A 20,212-nucleotide genomic window follows, 5' to 3' on the forward strand; every position below is an offset into this window, starting at 1 on the left:
TCCGAGCCAAATTTTCCTCATTTTCTCGTCCGAGTCACCTCGAAATCCTCGTCTTTCCATTATATTTTTTTAAAAGTGTCTAGTCCTCCAAGATATAACTATTTTTCAAGAATCGGGCCACTTAGAGCATATATGAGATATTGAATTTTAGTAAATCTAAAAAATAGTTTCATTGAATCAAAGTTTTCGATTTCTATTTCCTTAAAAATGTTCACTTTTTTACGCGCATTTTCAGTATTCCTGGTGTAGAATGCCGCAAATGATTGCGAAATTATAGAACTTTAATCTTTTTTCTTAATTATAGTGAAAACCATAGATTTTTTCAGGGTGGTTCCATGGGGAAAATGATGTATGCCAATGTATGCCAAATATTTTGCTATTTATTTCATATCACAAAGGTTGGCTATTACGTAGGCAGAAGAGTTTTAGGTTTTACCTAAATAAAGTTTGACATCATTCTCAAGTCTCTAAAGATTCAATGATTTAATGATTGCAATACTTTAGTCTAACGATGGCCAGATTTGTTAAAAATATTTATCTTCAAGAATCAGAAACTTTAAAACACATTAATTGAAGGACGAGGATTTCGAGGTGGTGCGAACGAGAAAATGAGGAGAATGTGGCTCGGACGAGAAATTGTTGTGGCTGGCCTTCCTCCCCTCTCTATCCTCAAACAAAGGCACCCTTAAAACCTATAAATCGATATAAATGTGAAAATGTGAAAGCAGAAATCCGCAAGTCAATTAAAATCATGGATATTTTTTTCATTCTTTTAAGGATCGGTCTTTGTGAATGGGAAATGCAACTAGCTCTGCAAAACCCGAAACTAGATAATTGACATTATTTTTATTTCTATCCTATATTTATAGCTAAAACAACCTCCAAAGGACTTCGCATAAAACTGGTTCACTTTTCGTGCTGCTAAGGTACGAGTAAATGTGTAAGCTGTACGATATAACGGTAAATCCTTACACCGTTTCGGAAATAATGCAAGTCCCATGAGAGGTCACTGGAGGTAAAGCTGCTCAAGAGAAAACCCCGGAAAAATTGAATTATATTTTAGTTAAACTAAAGTATAAAATCTTGAAGGATTTAAAATGAAGGAAATGCATAAAATCTGCATCAATTCTTGAAAGTTCTGTGAAGCATAAGTTAATAAGATTGTATTAACATTTGATTTAATAAATAGAATATTTTCCCTACGTCAGTACTACAAGAATAATAGAAGTCATGCAAATTTTGAAATGGATTGTTATCAGAAAGACAGATAAACGACGATATCTTCCTCATGGAGGGATAAAGGGAACCGTTGTGAATCAGGCATTAAACGCTTTTTTTTATTCCGAGACACTTGCAATTTTTTGAAAAATATTTCAAAGAGCTCTTAAAGATCTTTTTTGTTTTAAGATGCTTTCTAATTCTTATAACATAGAACTTAACTGCCGACAAAGACAAGACCTAGTATATATGGGCTATGGTATATACCTTACAAGTTGCAGAGTTAAGAGCAGTGCTTAAGATCGTTTTTTTTATACGGATCTGGATCCTGTATCCTGGAGTCTCTATCCTGGATCCTGTACCTTTGATCCTGCAACCTGGATCCTGTATCCTGTATCCTGGATCCTGGATCCTAGATCCTGTATCCTGTATCCTGGATCCTGGATCCTGGATCCTGGATCCTGGATCCTGGATCCTGTATCCTGAATCCTGTATCCTGTATCCTGTATCCTGAATCCCGTATCCTGGATCCTGTATCCGCCATGAAATAAATGTATCTGGGTCCAGTCCATGTCTTTAAAACTTACTGATTAAGAATAATATTTTTTTCTTTTTTTCGCTTTTTTGATGCAAAAACTTGTATAACCATAACTTTGAACAATCTCTTTTTTTAACACTTATTTTTTGAGAGACAAAAGTTTTTCTTTTAACAGGTGGATGAAAAATACTCGCGCATTTCTGTTGCCAGAAAACATATTCGAATTATCAGAAATAAACCCTTTTGAACCTTTTCAAAACGACAATATCTTTCACATTATTGATCAGATAAAGGTTTCAAGGGTACCGTTGTGAATCGGGCATTACCATCATGTCAAACTATTGAGAAGATTTGATATACACACTGAGTTCTCTTTCCTCGATAATCACTATTTAAAGGAAAAACAAATTTCTTTGGACACAAACTTTTTTCTTTTCAGATTACACAAGTTTAGAAAGTATAATGAAATCTTCGAAATAAATGCATCCAATATATTTGATTTGATTTCCCTCAGTCCTAACCAATAAAATGCCACAAAAACATTATTTTGGTTTGAACCATAGATTAATAACATTACAGATATAACTCTAAATGTCGTCCCTTTAAGATTTAGTGATTTTTCGTTCACAATAACCCTGAGGCAAAGGTCCAAAAGAGTTATGCCATATTGTGTAGAATTACAAGACAGAGAAATAGTCTATTCTATGTGTTCTACCTATATTGTTATTAATCTATGGTCTAAACAATCAAAACAACCTATTCTGGTTAGGCGGGTTCAAACTACATAGTAAATTTTGATTGCTTATTTATAATATCTCATGAAACAATTTTTTTTATGTAAAATAAAGTTTATGCCAGAGTCAGACTAGTTCAGATCTTAAAAGACAAAGCTTTTAAGGGTATCTTTGTTAATCATTTCTGCAATTTCTTTTTTTTTTCAATGAAGGATCACTTAAATTACATCTACAGAAAATTCTGTTTGTTTTTACTGGATACCGACAAATGTTGATAATTTTCTTGCTCTTCTTGTAAAAACAAATCAAGAGTCGAATTCTTTTTATGGAGGGTCACTTGAAATTATGTTTACAGGGCCGTGGAAAACATAAAATTTAATTAATTACTTATCTTATTGCTGTTTCTTATTAATATCTATTTATGTTATTGAAATGGGTATTATTAAATGCGAAAAAGTTTTTGCCGGGATTTTTATTTTTTCTAGTTTTTTAAAGATCAAAATGGAAGTTTTTTTCACACCGAACATAGTGATCGAAAACAAACTAGAAAAATAAAAAATTATAGCAAAAACTTTTTCGCACGCATGATACCCATTTCAATAACACATATAGTTTTATTCAGTTTACTCAAATTATTTAAAAGCGTTCGATAAAGTTACTTAATCACCCTGTTGTAGGGTGGTTAAGTAACTTTATCACCCTACAATGAGACAAATTATGTATGAAATTTGAAATTTTAATAGCAAGGTGAAAAAGTTACTTTTTCGCCCTGTTGTAGGGCGATAAAGTCACTTAATCACCCTACAACAGGAAATATTAGGTGTGATAAATTCCATCAAAATTGAATAAATTTCTTAATCTCCCGCATATCTTTCAATAATGACATTATAATTTAAGTTTGAATAAATCTTGTAAGAAAAGTAATTGAGTTTTTGCCATAAAACACCTATTTTCTTATCCCTATATCTTTGTAATTGAATGTTGTTGAACTTTGATATTTTTAAAACTATATATTCTCTTAGGTCAAATAATCAAAATTGGAAAAGTGCCAAAGATAGGTGCTAAAAAAATTTGAGTTTGTGGCAAAAATTAAATTCTTTTGATTGAAAACTGAAAAATATTAGAGTCTGGTTTGCAAAAGTAGTATTTCACTTTCATTCGAGGTTTGTGAATCCGATCTTGATTGTTTCATATTCTCAAGTTTCGAGCAAACATTCCTGATTTCACTCTGGGATGATTTGACGGAAGAAGAATTCTCCGAAATGGGTTTCATAGGGATTACTCTGGTAGGTTTAACAAAATAGTTGATAGAACATCCTCTCCTTGGGGCGGAGTTAAAGGAACTTTGAGCAGGTTTCTGTTTCCAGCTGGGTAGGGATACATGTACAGAGTTTGCTGGTTGGGTGGATGCGAGTGGGCCTGATGATTGTGAGACAGGTTTCAAGCCAGTAGATGAAGATGGTTTTACTTCTGCAGGAACTGACACTGATCCAGAATAGTAGTTTTCCATAAGTGAGTCACTCTCCTGGAAATAAATCCTTTAAAAGGCCATACATTAAATTAAAGTTTTAAAAATGCAATGAAGTGCAGTGCAGTGCAGAACTACAGATAGGCCATTGAATCGACGATAGGTAGTTAAGTGACCAAGCTTAAATTCTAATATTCGATTCCATTAAACTCTCAAGGTTTATGGGAAGCCTACCCATAACACTGGACAAAATACGGATAACCGTTTGATCCAGGGATTCATTAATGTTTTAAAAAGTTATGACCTCTGGGACCAAAGTAAATGAATAGCGCGTACTAGTTTAACCGCGTAGACAAAGCTAAACCACTTCTCTTGTGCGCCGGTTCATGTTGAAGAGAAGTGGCTCAACTTTGTCTATTCGGTTCAACTGTTCCTCACTATTCATGAAATATGGTCTCGTCAACTTTCGAAAGAACTGAACTCATTTAACGCTTTCTGTTTTACTAAACTTAACTTTCTGAATTAAACAAATTATTATTGGAAAGTCGGATCTAACGAGGATAAAAACCCACCAGGTGTAGGATCAGCATATTATTCTTCTCAGATCTCTCTACAGCTCTGTACCTATAAAAGAAGAATGGGTGATCAAGAAAAAAGTCTTTCTGGAAAAATTAAATTAAATTTTTTCTCTCTGTTGAATTGTCTGTATTGTGTAAACAACGACTGTATTGTGTAAACAACGACTGTATTATGTAAAAAACGACTGTATTATGTAAATAACAACTGTATTATGTAAACAACGACTGTATTATGTAAATAACGACTGTATTATGTAAACAACGACTGTATTATGTAAACAACGAACCACCAAAAACTTTTTGATTGAAACTGTATAAATCAGAATTATAACTTTTTTTTCCTATCATTCCCTTCCTCCAACTTTTCCATCTTATACCAGGGATGGCATTTAAAGGGACTGTAAGCGTAATTTCAAAAAAACCTCCAAACAAAAAAGGCGATGCCCGATTTGCAACGGTACCCACAATAGCTCTGTCTGATCAAGTATGAATTAGATACCAAAAACGTTAACTTTAAAAACAGATTATTTTCAATCGTGCTTTCTCTACAAAAGTGACTTACACATTTTTACGCTTATATTCCCCTTCAGATGTCATTATCAGGATAAAAACCCAAGATACATAGGACATAGTTTAAATGGCTTGACTGTGAATCCTTGATGGGATTTCTTTAATAGAGGGTTCAATGAAATTTGGTGAACGCTCCCATTGAATCTGAAAGTTATAATGGCTTACATTCAGGTTAATAGTTTAAACTTTAACCATAAAAATAGCAAGAGATCATTTCTAGAAATTAAAGGGTTCTTGGATGGAAAATGTTTAAATTTACATTTTGGATTTAGATTTTTATCTATTTACTTCACAATGATTAATCTAGAATTTAAGTGGTTAATGAGTGGCATGCAAGCTGCACAACGGTACCTTTAAAAGCTTTGTCTGATAAAGTATGAATGAGATATCCATGATTTCTCTTTAACAAATTGGTTATTTGAAAATAATGGATAGAATAGATTCGATGTATTGAAATTATTTTATAACCCGGATGAAAAACGTAACAAAAATTCTACAAAAACTAATTTGGTATGCACGGGCAGCCATAGTACATTTGAATTTCCGAGCCGGGCCAACCTTTCCGGTCCCAGTTTGTACTGTATCGCGCGGACATTGGGTAAATAAAGCAGACAATTAATAAGACTAGCTGGTGCAACAAGGTTGATGCGGTCAGACTTTAGGTTGATTTTACTTTTACTAAAGGGTCAGAGGTGCGTGTATGCGTACTTTGGAGTACTGTGTACTCCCTTGGCCCCTATCATCATAAAAACTAAAATAATCTAAAATTTAAAAAAGTTAAAACTTTGTTATAGATTTTCCGAATAGCGTGGTTTTGCTGAAAAGTTTTTAAGTTTCATCATTGTTTCAAGATATTATGTAATATATACAGTACTAGGCTTTTAGGGCGCTTCGCGGCCATCTTCTATTTCAATTGTAAACGTGTTCTCATTGTAAACATTGAAAAACAAAGGAAAAAAGAATTTCGCGGATTTTATGGCAAAATCCGCGGATTTCAAGATTTTAAAAAATTAAAAAAAATAAAAACTTTTAAATACAAATTTTTCCAATTTTGGCAATTCATAAACCTCCCCTGGGGTCACGTTAGGTCCCACACAAAATTTGGGCCCGATCGGTTCAGCCGTTTTGACGTTTATTGGATACAAACGGACAGACAGACAAGCCAAATTTATATACAGTATGTCCCTCTGAACATTTTCTGGCAAGTTTAAAACGTCAGGTCGTCTTCATGTGATTAAATTTGATGCGAAATACAACATTAAAAATATATATCTTTTAATTGCTTTTCTGTAATTAAAAAGATTGAATTATGAAATTACCAATTCAAACTCTTTTATATCTTAAAATAGCCGAGTAATAGAGTTAAATAAAAATCTTTCTTTTGATAAGTTTTAAAAACATTGATTTTGATTTTCCGTTTAAAATTAAAACACAACCCTTTACAGCTAGTCTGAAATCCATCATTTTCTCTATCAAAGTTGATTATTTCTGCTTTAGCAACAAAAGAAAGAAATTGTGAGAATATAAACTTTTAACAGAAAAAAATACGATATCTTCCAAAAAATATTAATCAGATAAAGGTTTAAAGGTATCGTGGTATTCCTCTCTTCAAACGAAAAGTCAAATACTACAAAAATTTCATTAATTCACATACCATGGTGGTCGTTTCTGTTGTGATGGTACACTATGTCTGCAGTGTGAAGGTCGGTATGTTGTAGACGGAGGTGTTGGACATGTATGAGACGCCAGAGACGGAGGGGTTGGACATTGCTGAGATGCCAGGGATGGAGAAGGTTGAGGAGGTGGAGAAGGTGATGGAGGAGAGGGACATGAACACCTTGAATTCTTCGGATATTTTATCCAGGAAAGAGGAGTTCCAACCAAATATATGACGGGAGGTAACTTCTCCTAAATACTTTTTATTTAGACAGAGGAATTAAGCTTTTGCCGCAAACTCTGATTGTGAAACCTTTGATATTTCAAACTTAGACAATTTGATTTAACAGAATTAATAGTTTGAAATATCTAAGGTCTATGCCATTTGGCTGCAAATATCTATAGAGGGATTAAACAATGCGTCATCAACAATGTGTTTTTCTTATTATTCGAGCATCATCAATGGCACATCCTTAAAGTGCGTCCTCACAGCGTGTTCTAATTATAAGAGCATTTTTAACAGTTCGTCCTCCAAATGCGTACTCAATGTGCATACTTATTATTAGTGAATAGTGCATCTTCAATAGTGCGTTCTAAATATGCGTCCTTAAAGGGCGCATTTAAAGTGCGCCATCAATATGCGTCCTTAAAGTAAATCCTCAATATGTACGTTCAAAAAAGTACTTGTACTTGAAAAGTACTTGAAAAAGTATTTGCAACATTGGGAAAGGTTTTAGATTTTAAAATTTAAAGAGTTTAAGTGAACTTATAAAAATCTCCCTAAAAGCTTCTTTTAATATTCATTGTGTTGCTTAATCGGTGTTGTTTGTCTCCAACTTCAAGAAATAATTTGGCAGATCAAATTAATTACGCATCAGTTCCCGAGATAAAACAATAAGCATAACAAGAAGAACAAGGAGAACAAGGAGAACAAGGAGAACAAGGAGAACACGGAGAACAAGGAGAATGAGGAGAACAAGGAAAACAAGGAGAACAAGGAGAATGAGGAGAACAAGGAGAACAAGGAGAACAAGGAGAACAAGGAGAACAAGGAGAACACGGAGAACAAGGAGAATGAGGAGAACAAGGAAAACAAGGAGAACAAGGAGAATGAGGAGAACAAGGAGAACAAGGAGAACAAGGAGAACAAGGAGAACAAGGAGAACAAGGAGAACAAGGAGAACAAGGAGAACAAGGATAACAAGGAAAACAAGGAAAACAAAACTCCCAAAGGAAACAAGGTCCAGGAGAACCCTAGTAGGAATGAAAAAATGTAACAGATATGGGTGTAACACTTTCCCATTCCTACACACCACAGAGAAGGTAAAAAGTTCAAGATCAAACTTTGCAGTAAAAATAAAAACTCTTGAGTCGTGTGAAAGTTAAAATGTGGTTTTCTGTATATCTTGCAACAAACCTAGTTGCCACAATATACAATATATTGGAGAAACCTGATAGGTTTAAAGAACATATAGGTTATGTAAAAAGTGCTAATTTGACACAACCCACTGGAAATCATTTCAACCTTCCAGGACATACACTATCAAATATGAAAGTTACAGTTCGTGAAAAATGTAAAGAAAACAATCCAACATATCGGAAGATCAGAGAATCATATTTTATCAACCAGTTTAACACAACAGCAAAAGGACTAAACAAAAAAAGATGATACAACTTTCTGTTGTGGCTTTAGTGTGGTTGTTTTCTGTTTAACTAATTTAGTCTTTGTTGTTGTACTATAGTTGTTTTTCTTATATTCTAATTGGAATGTTTTTTTAAAAAATAAACATGCATTGCCCCCTCCCCCACAAACTCAAAACTCGGATTTTCGTATCTGTGTCGGTAGGAGAACAAGGAGAACAAGGAGTACAAAGAGAACAAGGAGAATGAGGAGAACAAAGAGAACAAGGAGAACAAGGAGAATAAGGAGAACAAGGAAAACAAGGAGAACAAGGAGAACAAGGAGAACAAGGAGTACAAGGAAAACAAGGAGAATAAGGATAACAAGGAGAACAAGGAGCGCAAAGAGAACAAGGAGAATGAGGAGAATGAGGAGAACAAGGAGAACAAGGAGAACAAGGAGAACAAGGAGAACAAGGAGAACAAGGAAAACAAGAAGAGCAAGGAGTACAGGAAGAACAAGAAGAACAAGGAGAACAAGGAGTACAAAGAGAACAGGAAGAACAAGGAGAACAAGAAGAACAAGAAGAACAAGGAGTACAAAGAGAACAAGGAGAACAAGGAGAACAAGGAGGACAAGGAGAACAAGGAGAACAAGGAGAACAAGGAGTACAAAGAGAACAAGGAGAATGAGGAGTACAAAGAGAACAAGAAGAACAAGGAGAACAAGGAGAACAAGGAAAACATGGAAAAATAGGAGAACCAAAAAACTAGAGCTATACTTTTAGAAGAAAACCTATTATGTTGTTCCTAAGACATTTAAGGAAGCTAAAGAATCCGGAAAAAGTAAGTTCAGACATTAAATATATCCTTTAATCTGATACATTTTATACATTGAATATTCTTTTTTTTTGTCAGATATAACAAATATGATTGGAATTTTTAATAAAAAGAACATCTTTCTTTAATCATGATACTAAAATTTGTTTACAAAATACCTGGAGAAGCTTTTGAAAATATTAAGTTTAAAGAGAAGGGGATTGAAAAGGTGTTTGTTGCAATACATTTCTCTATACTCCATAGTTACCTTTTTCTCTAGCCCTATACTTCAAAGTTACATTTTTCTTTAGTCCTATACTTCATAGTTACCTTTTTCTCTATTCCTATACTCCATAGTTACATTTTTCTTTAGTCCTATACTCCATAGTTACCTGTTCTCTAGTCCTATAATCCATAATTACCTGTTTCTCCAGTCCTATACTACATAATTACCTGTTCTCTAGTCCTATACTCCATAATTACCTGTTTCACTAGTCCTATACTCCATAATTACCTGTTTCTCCAGTCCTACTCCATAATGTTTCTTATGATAATGGTAGCATCCAGAACAAACTGCAGGACTCAAAATAATCACCTGTCAATATTTAAAAAGTTTTCTTTTAATATTTTTTATTTTTTATTTTTTATTTTAACATTTGACAGTTTTGATTTATATTTTCTTGTTTTGATTTTATCATTTCATGAATTGATTATTATGTAAACCTCCAAATCAAACTATTAAAGGGGACTGTAAGCCTAATTTCTAGTGACCCTGCATGCAAAGATGGCACTGTCCGATTCACTTTTGTGGAGAAACTACAATTAAAAACAATAAGTTTTCAAGATAATTAACATTGAAGCACAATTCATACTTGATCAGACAAACCATTAAAGGGAACCGTTGTGAATCTGGCATTTCCATCTTTGCACGTATAATCACTTGAAATCTCGCAAACAGTCCTTTTAAGCCCGTTTAAAAAATTTTTAAAATTAACCCACCACAGTTATTATAAAGATGAAAACAGAGAGAACAGGATCTGGTGACCACTCATATTTATCACCCATCCTAAAAATGTTATAAGTACAGCTCATGTTTATTCAATGAGCAAAATATCCTACAGTGATAACCAGGAAACTCTGAAATAGGAAGACGACTTTTCAACTCAAGTTAGGACTTAAACTAGTTCAATAATCATTAGACATAGCCATTGTACAGTGTAAATAGACCCATTTCACATAAAAAAGTGCTTTGCAAAGTTGCTAGTAAAAATATTTGCTTTGTAACAACATCAAAACGCTTAAGCATTGCTATAATGTCGTCTTTCTATTCCATTGTTTTCTGGTTGTCACTGTATTGCACTTGTTCTCCATTATCTGCATTCTATGGTCAATAAAGTTCTTACTAATTCATAATTATTATCATTATCAATCAGGGGGGCTGGATTTTAGCTACCTCTCCGTGTGTGTTAGCCTAAGTGTACACTTAGTAAAGTTTACTGTTAAGGATATTAAGAGATTATGGCCTATTCATACAGTACAAACATCAAATATGCAGTACGCTCTCGGAGTACAAGTGTATGGGGAGGTTTTGTATCTTGAATTTTACTCAGTTTTCTCAGAACAGTTTATGAACGATGAAATATTGCTCTGTAAAAGACTGTAAATGTACGTCTTCCCGTGAAAATGGAATCCTGCGCACGATAAAGGAGTAGTGGATTTTATTGGTTACATGGAAAACAAATTCTCCATTTAAATATTTTCAGAAATCACCCCCGAGTACTGTACTATACAGATTGACCTTTGGAAGTGAACTACATGGCCTGTACAATTAGTAAAGGATAAGCGTACATCAGCACTCTATATATTATAACCTCGTTGTTATCTATTCTTAAGGGGTTCATTTATGTGTAGAAAGGTTCTAATGACAAAAAGCATCTAATTATTTTGACTCAAATTTGTCGATTTTAATGGTAGGCAAGTATTAAAAATGGTTCATATAAAAGATTTAGGATAACATGAAAATAATTTGTATTCCAATTCACAGGTTTCAGTGTTAGATTCGACGGGTCTGAATTTCAATTTTTATTAGTATTTTATGTGATAAACTGCAACTTTCTACCTTTATAATTTCTGCAACTATCTACCTTTCATATAATGTCTGCAACTATCTACCTGTATAATGTTTGCAACTATCTACCTGCAACTAATTATACATGTTTAATGTACTGTAATGTCTGCAACTTTATACTTGTATTCTACCTTTATCTACCTGTAATATAATGTCTGCATCAATTTACCTGTATAATGTCTGCAACTTTCTACCTGTATAATGTCAGCAACTATCTACCTGTTATAATATCTGCAACTATCTACCTGTTATAATATCTGCAACTATCTACCTGTTATAATATCTGCAACTATCTACCTGTAATGTCAGCAACTGTCTACCTGTATAATGTCTACAACTATCTACCTGTATAATATCTGCAACTATCTACCTTTAATGACTGCAACTATGTACCTGTATATTGTTTTGGTGAATGATGAGTTATTTTCTCCATGTTCAGTGGTAAACATCCTTGTCTTAGAGTACGTTTTGTCTAGAATACCTCTTTTTCTTTTTTAAAATTAAAAATGTTGAAAATCTACGATTCACGGACAAAATAGAAAAGAACTGAATATGATCATGATTACCTAGTAATGTCTGTTTGTGTGTCCGATCATAACTCATAAACCCCTTGACCAATTTGCCTCAAATTTTGATTAAAACCATGCATAGAAATGGTCTTAGCTTGGTAGCTGGAAGTTTTTGAGGGGGGCTGGAGGCGAAAAATCATTTTTTCATCTTAAATTTGAAGGGGCACGTGACCCATTGCCTAGATTCGGCCCTGGTACCATGTACGCGATTTTTGTAAGTTTTTACAATTCATTCTTTTTGATTGAAACCAAAAGTGGTGCCAAATCGAGGTGTTCCAGATTGAAATAAGACTGAGGTTTCTTTTATTTTCCTCTAGTTGAAATAAGACTGAGGTTTCTTTTATTTTCCTCTAGTGTTGAAATTGTGTATAACTCTCCGAATCCTTTTAAACTTTTAGGAAGGAACTCGATGCTCTCATCTCAATCTCAAATTCATCTCTAGCTCTGCAATGAATATAAGTTTAGAAAAACATAAAAATCAGCTAAAATCTGTAGTATTACTTTATATCCTGAAATCACCAAGCAGTTCTGGCCTGTATACAGCATACCAAGCTCCACAGGGGTTTGCAAAAATCTTTTTCCCAAGTTGCCGGAAGAGACAGTCAGTAAAAAAAGAAAATAAAGAATGGAGAAGAAGATATGATGAGTGATGACAAGAATAATTAAAATGGAACTTCTTTTAAATTAAAATTTAAAAAGATATAAATGTTAAAAAAAAACTTTTTTATTCTGTCATTATTATATTAGATAGAATGGTTAAATTATTTACTTAGAAATTGTAACAAATTAAATTTAAGAAACCTTTCTTTGGATGATATGTTTTATTTAAAAACTTTTAGAGAATTCACTTGAAGGATTTAAAGGAACAAATTTAATAATCTTATAATCTTTTTTAACAAGATATATTCATTTATGATTTATGATTTATGAATAATTTAAAAAACAAATTTTTAAAATATATTTTTACTAAACGGGCTAAGCGCCGCAACCTTTTTAAAAGGCACAGAAGTATTATAAAAGGGTTTTTGTAGAAATTGAGCCTTTGCCACAAACTCTGATTTTTCAATCCCAATATATTTGTAACCCAATATCGTAAACCTTAAATATTTCAAACTAAGTTTGAAATATCAAAGATATACATTATCAGGCTGCAAAGATAATTGCAGAACATTGCAGACAATTAAATTGTGCCTAATATTCCTTTTTATTGGGACACCCTGTAGGAGGAGTATAGAAGACTGCCATGGTGTAAATTTATCAATAAATCATGATTTTCTGTTTCATTTCAAAAACTAAACAAAACAAAAGCTCTCGCTGGTATAGATATATATATATATATGTTGCCAAATGTACAGTTTCTTTGGAAAATATTAAATCGAAATCATTTAAACTTTTATTCTTATTCTTATTCTTGCTGCCGGAGAAGCAATAAAACTGCACTTCGACACTTTGATTAAGTCTTCTCAAAGACAATAAAAAAGATGTAAATATAGAAATTAATTTTACATTAAAACTTTAATGCAAAAATAAAAAGTTTAAGATTATAGTTTTAAACTATTCCTTTCTTATAAATTATTTTTGGTTCTAAATATGATAATTACAGCAATCTTTATTAATTATGTTATTTTTAGCCAACCCTAAAAACATTATGCAGTAATCCAGTATGGAGTAACTTCTTTCGTTTTTTAAGTTAAACTATTTCGAAGATTTTTTCAAACATTTATATAATTTCTAGACAAGCAGAGAGAATGACCTGACTTCTAGAGATGTACAAGGAATCCCAAAAAAGGGTGATTAGTGTTTTTTTTAGCCTTTCATTCATTAAAAATCTCAAATTTTAATCCGAGATGTGTAACCGATTTTAAATTTTGAAAAAAAGAATGTAGGTTGAACATCATAAATCGCGTGATTTAGCAGATCACAGACAATATTTAAAGTAGTTCTCAATTCTAAATTCTAAAAATTCAGATTTTCTTATCCCTATATCTGTGTAACCTTATGGTGAAAATAATTATTATTTCAAGCATAGACAATTTGATCTAACATTAGCTATAGTTTGAAATAACTCAGTTTCTTTACTTTCGTACGTTTGATCAAACCCGTTCCTAAAGTTTTTAGATAAATTTTCATAACTTTTATCAAAACTGTCATTTTTACAGAGAAAGCTGAAACTTTTCTCAATTTATGCCTTCCACATTCTTGCCAACCAAAAATGTAAGTTTATTTTTTCCAAATGTGTTTTTTAAGATAATGTTTACGAAAAATTAAAACGAGATAGATTAAAAATTAGTTCTGTTTACAAACAACATGCGAATATTATCGAGATGTGGAAGAAGTTTGTTATTTGATTTAGAATAAAATTTCCCTAAATGATAACATCTTTTCTAATTACAATTTTTTATGATTTTTATGGTAAATTCTTTGCCCCAGGGGTGTACGAAAATATTTGCTTAGAGAGGGAGGGGGGGGGGGTCATTTTTGTACCTTTAAAAGTAGTGAAGAAACAAATACTTTTCTGAGAGGCGAATAGCAAGGGGGACGTACCCCCCGTGCCTCCCCCCCTTGTAAGTTGCACGGCCTTGATGACCCCTTGCATTATTCGCCAGTACTTGAAGAACAGGCACATCTTTTAATAATACCTGAGCCATGACTGTAAACATGTCATCAGAAATATCTGTTATTCAAATATTCTATCACTTTTTTATAAGAAAATTGCAAACAAAATATTTTTACTCCTTTTCAGCAATGTTTATGGACGGGTTCATTCCGCAGGGTTCCGAGGATATAGATCAACTAAGCATAAATATTTCTCCGCTATAGTTCAGAGTAGATACTAGAGCCTTACTCTTCATCCTTGCATTCTTCTCATTCTTATAATTCCATTCTTATCATTCTTATACCCTCATTCTTATCCATCCTTTCTTTCCATTCTTATCCTTCTATTTTTAACATTCTTAATTTCTTATCCTTCCATTCTTCTCATTCTTTCTCTTCAGTTCTTAGCTTTCCTTTTATTCCATTCTTATCCTTTCATTTTTCTCATTCTTAACCTTCCATTCTTCTCATTCTTTTCCTTTCATTTTTAATATTCTTATACTTCAATTCTTCTCATTCTTATCCTTCAATTATTCTAATTCTTATCCTTCCATTCTTATCCTTCCATTCTTCTCATTCTTATCCTTTCATTATTCTCATTCCTATCCTTCCATTATTATCTTTCTTATCCTTCCATTCTTCTCATTCTTATCCTTCCATTCTTCTCATCCACAGCCAGTAACTAGATTGGTGTCCAGACTGGTTTTCACGGGTTCGATTCCCGAACTCCTCACAAACCTGTGGTTTCAAAAAACATCTGAAGCCGACATCAGGTTAAGCAGTTATGACCACCTGACGGATGTGGGAGGACAGAGGGACGGCTGTCAACATCTCTCGCAGCGAAAGGATTCGTGCTTTCTACTCAACAAGAAAGAAGCTTTAAGTGGATTGATCCAAGTGAATGATGATGAAGAGAGGAATGGTGGACATTCTTCTCATTCTTATCCTTTCATTTTTCTCATTCTTATCCTTACATTCTTCGTATTGTTATCCTTCCATTATTCTCATTCTTATCCTTCCATTCTTTTCATTCTTATCCTTACATTCTTCTCATTCTTATCCTTCCATTCTTCTCATTCTTATCCTTCCATTCTTCTCATTCTTATCATTCCATTCTTCTCATTCTTATCCTTCCATTCTTCTCATTCTTATCCTTCCATTCTTCTCATTCTTATCCTTCAATTCTTCTCATTCTTATCCTTCCATTATTCTCATTCTTATCCTTCCATTCTTCTCATTCTTTCCATTCTTGTAAATTCTGAAAAGAACTGATCAGATCGATTCGTACTTTCAGTGTTTTTAGTTTTTTAGCTAACCCCCGGCAGTATGAAACTAAAAGAATAATAAAAGAAACTTTAATGTTGTTATACATTATACAATAGTCTTGGCTTAACGAGTGGAAAATATTTCTTCTGTTTGGGGTGCTCATTGTATATACATAGATACATACTTCTTTGTACACAATATAATTCTGATTTATTCTAGTAAATATAATGTTATAGATATACATCTTACATAAATTACAATATCTAAAGAAGGAAATATATCATCGATAGAATTGGTCTGCTGGTATTAATAGATAGAATTGGTCGGCTGGTATAAATAGATAGAATAGGATAGATTAGGCCAGGATAGGATAGAATTGGTCGGCTGGTATAAATAGATAGAATAGGATAGATTAGGCCAGGATAGGATAGAATTGGTCGGCTGGTATAAATAGATAGAATAGGATAGATTNAAAATAGTTTAAATGTTTTTAAAATTAATTTTTTTAAAAGTTGTATAATTCATATGTTTATTCCGTAATCAGCCCCATATTTTTCGGGATATTTTCCGAATCTTTACTGCGTTTTAATTGTTACTGAATGAATTCCGAATATTTTTCGGTAAAAATGATTCGATCTTACAACATCATTTCCGTTTTTTTACCAGGACCCTATTATGTTTATGATAAGCATATATTTTCAAACAAATCACACATATAAGAAAATCGGGAATTAACTAAAATGTAAAATCGTAACTACAAAAAGAAACGTTTACAAAACATTTAAAATTAACGTATATTTTGAAATTGAGAACAGTTAAAACAAATATCGAAAACTTAAACCACGTGGTTGATGATAGAAAGATACCACAGTCAGCTGTTTCTTGATTTGGGATCTTGGAGAGAGAGTAGAAGAGAGAGAGAGAAAAGAAAATGGCGGATTTATCCCATCATCATGCCGACAAACTCGTCGAAGTCCATGGTCCCGCTTCCGTCCTCGTCGACCTCCTCTATGATGTTGTCGAGGTCATCCTCTGTAAGTGTACTGTCGATCTCACGGAGGATTTCTTTCAGAACCTAAATTTAAGAAAATATTTAAACAAACAAGTGATGTACAGTAATAACCAGAAGATATTGAGTTAGGAAGCCACCTTTTAGAATCAAGTTTTGACTTTGAATTGTCCAATTAGTACGGGAAAAATCAATTGTGCAGTGTAAACAGACCCATTTCACTTCATTAGTGTTTTAATAAGTGTCTAGTAAAACTATTTGCTTTGTAACAACAAAGAATACAAGTATTGCTATAAAGTCGTCTTTCTATTTCAGAGTTTTCTGATTATCATTGTATTGTGTATGATGTAAACCAATTGTATATTATAAAGATTAAATTTCTTGTTGATAGAAAACTTTGGTCGGTTTGTAAACATTTGCAGTAAGAAATTAGCTTGTTCACAAAAGGGATTCTGAAAATTTTTAAATGTTTTTCTTTTGCCTATATTGTGCTTTTTTTTATCTTAATAAAATGTTCTTCTTGCATTATATAATTATAAAGGTACAGAACAAAAACGATCAGTTAAGGATGCGTAGAATAAGCCAATTTATCTAATAGATGTTTTTCAATTATATAAAACAAATTAAAGATTTAATCTGTTTTATGATATTACTTTCAATTAAATCTCTTGATTAAGAAAGCACTGCAATAAAAAGAGAAAAATGTCGGGAATAAATCATTAAAAATCGTTTAATTGGGAACCTTTAACTTTCTAAACCTACTTTGATTAAAAGTGTCACAATCAATTGACAACGGTTGCCCTAAACCCTTCTACTGATAAAATTATTGCATTTCTTCCGTACTTTAAATGCGTATAAAAAAACGTCTAAAAACATAACTTTTTTAGCCGCAAAAAATATTGAAAATCTTTAAAATACAAGATCTTTAAAACTAAATATATGTAAATGAAAATAAAAGCTAGGCGGATACGGAGATAATGTCGTACTGTTAATGAAATATTGAAATATAGCCAATCAATGGGTTGGAATACAGTAGAAGAAAACAGTACGAATTTAGTAGAACTTTTATACTCCCTGATATTCTGAGATGACAATAGTGTTGTATAAAATGTTTGACACTCCTTTTAAAAAATTATTATTTTGAATTCATATTTTCTACCTCTGTTGTGATGAATCCCTCACCATCCCTGTCATAGATCCTGAACGCCTCCTTCAGCTCCTCCTTCATCTGCTCCTCGTCATCCTCTATCATGAACCTGGCGGCAATGGTGCAGAAGTGGATGAAGGTGAACTTCCCTGTCCCCGCCTCATCAACCTGGACAATAACCTGGTTAATCAATTGTTTTCATGAATCGGTCTAATGTTTTTAAGAACCGTTCTAATAGTAAGTATTTTTACAAATTGGTTTAATAGTGATTATTTTTTCTCCAACCAGTCCAAAAGAGAGTATTTTTTTTAACTATATACGAATGCGTCGAAAAATAATCGATGACTATAGGTTGTAATATCTGAATGATTTGTTTGACATTAATTTGATTTTTTCCGATCCAAGTCGTATATCGAAACTTTCTGAATTTGCATGGACGCTACGTTCTTCAGTTTAGGTCGTTTATAACAAATTTCTCCTAATAGACGCAACAAATAGAAGTAAGATTAGTAGCGATCAAAAGCGATTATTTTTTGCAGTAAGTCTATACCCCCTTTATTTTTTCACGAACACTCCCTTTAATTTGTATAATAAATGATTCTGTATTCGAAGAAAAGCAATTATCTTGATGTATTTTTCTTGATCAATCTATCCTAGAGATAGCTTTACATATAACCTTTGTTATTCGCAGACAAAAAAGTAAACAAAGGAACAGACTGAATGCACAATGTCATTTTTTTTTTTTTTTATCTTCATGAGATTTTCAAGAAATCCGAGTAATTGACAATTGTTCAAACAATTTATTTCACGTCAAAAAACTTATTTATGTAAACTAAGAAGATCGGAGCTTGTTTTGAAGTTTGCGCCAAAATGTGAATGCTTTAGTCCAAAATAAAGTCACAAACAGGGGTGTATACAAAATTTGTCCAAAAGGGGGAAGGGGGGAGATGGGGTGGAGAAATTTAATCTTATTTAATACACCCCATTATTCTCACTAGAAAGGGGTGATTCATTTTGTTTAATGTCTCGTTTTGCCTCTTAAAGTCTAAATGAATAATGTACAACTTACTCAGTACCATGCTTAAATTGCAAACTCTTTCCAATAAGTATAAAGTATAAAAATATATATAATATATTCTTTTATTTTATTCCTTATCCCTACAGTCAGAAGACTAACATGATAAATATAATTTAGTTTTTATCTTTTCATTTTCTTTTGTAAGGATATAATTAGTAAGATCGACNAATAATAATAATAATAATAATAATAATAATAATAATAATAATAATAATAATAATAATAATAATAATAATAATAATAATAATAATAATAATAATAATAATAATAATAATAATAATAATAATAATAATAATAATAATAATAATAATAATAATAATAATAATAATAATAATAATATAAGTGTTGATAATATTAATGATAATTATAATAAAAATAATTATAGTAATAATAATCTTAATAATAATAATAATAAAACTAATAATAATAATAATAATAATGATAATAATAATAATAATAATAATAATAATAATAATAATATTAATAATAATATTAGTAATAATAATAATAATGATATTAATAATAATAATAGTAATAATAACAATAATAATCATAATGACAATAATGATAAATCCAACCTTGTCGAACCCCTCGAACCCCTTCTTGAGAGCTTCGACCTGCTCCATGTCGAGCCCTGTCGCCTCGACGATCAAATCGAACTCAGGATCGTGTCCTTCTTCATCTCCCATCTTTCTAAAAATAGATTTAATTTCGTTTATGTTTTTTTATGAGTAAGACAGGTTTACGTCATGAAATATTTCAACTGGATAAGGCTGGTTTAAGCTAATTTAGATTAGTTTAGACTGGTTAAAACTAGTCTAGACAGGTTTAGGCTGGGTTATACTAGTTTAGACTGGTTTAGACTAGTTTAGACTGGTTTAGACTTGTTTAGACAGGTTTAGACTGGTTTATACTAGATTTGAGTGGTTTTTACAGGTTAAAACTATTCTAGACAGGTTTAGACTAGTTTATACTAGTTTAAACTGGTTTATACTCCTTTAGACTGTTTTATACTAGTTTAGACTGGGTTAGACTGGTTAAAACTAGTTTAGACAGGTTTAGACTGGTTTACACTAGTTCAGACTGGTTTAGACTGGTTCAACAATTCATGGTGTAGGCAGGTTTAGGCTTATTTAGACTAGTTTAGACTGGTTTAGACTGGTTTAGACTGGTTAAAACTAGTTTAGACAGGTTTAGACTGGTTTACACTAGTTCAGAC

General features: G+C 32.2%; 2 protein-coding genes across 2 annotated transcripts; both read right to left on the reverse strand.

Moving 5' to 3' along the window:
- Positions 1 to 3,480: 3,480 nt before the first annotated feature.
- On the reverse strand, positions 3,481 to 12,369 carry LOC111702286 (putative uncharacterized protein DDB_G0290521). The gene is made up of 7 exons (XM_023473928.1): positions 12,247 to 12,369; positions 11,723 to 11,784; positions 10,201 to 10,267; positions 9,716 to 9,796; positions 6,761 to 7,014; positions 4,531 to 4,582; positions 3,481 to 4,015 (listed from the first exon to the last, which is right to left on the reverse strand). Exons 2-7 carry the CDS (start codon positions 11,776 to 11,778, stop codon positions 3,611 to 3,613), a joined length of 915 nt encoding a protein of 304 aa, XP_023329696.1. The 5' UTR covers positions 11,779 to 11,784; positions 12,247 to 12,369; the 3' UTR covers positions 3,481 to 3,610.
- A 4,165-nt stretch (positions 12,370 to 16,534) lies between these two features.
- Positions 16,535 to 18,107, reverse strand: LOC111702299 (troponin C, isotype gamma; the record flags this gene model as incomplete). The annotated part of the gene is made up of 2 exons (XM_023473942.1): positions 16,535 to 16,834; positions 17,928 to 18,107. Coding segments are annotated over 2 exons (315 nt in total), but the record flags the coding sequence as incomplete, so codon positions are not given.
- Between the last annotated feature and the right edge of the window lie 2,105 nt (positions 18,108 to 20,212).

Source organism: Eurytemora carolleeae, unplaced genomic scaffold (assembly GCF_000591075.1).
Source record: "Eurytemora carolleeae unplaced genomic scaffold, Eaff_2.0 scaffold245, whole genome shotgun sequence".
Classification (NCBI taxonomy): Eukaryota; Metazoa; Arthropoda; class Copepoda; order Calanoida; family Temoridae; genus Eurytemora; species Eurytemora carolleeae.

Coding starts and splice junctions, on each gene's coding strand:
- LOC111702286 (XM_023473928.1), bottom strand. CDS start 11,778: ATGTTTACCACTGAACATGGAGAAAATAACTCATCATTCACCAAAACA. Junction 9,797..10,200: donor TCATCTTTATAATAACTGTG/GTGGGTTAATTT, acceptor AAATATTGACAG/GTGATTATTTTGAGTCCTGC. Junction 7,015..9,715: donor GAGTAGGACTGGAGAAACAG/GTAATTATGGAG, acceptor AAAAGTATTTAG/GAGAAGTTACCTCCCGTCAT.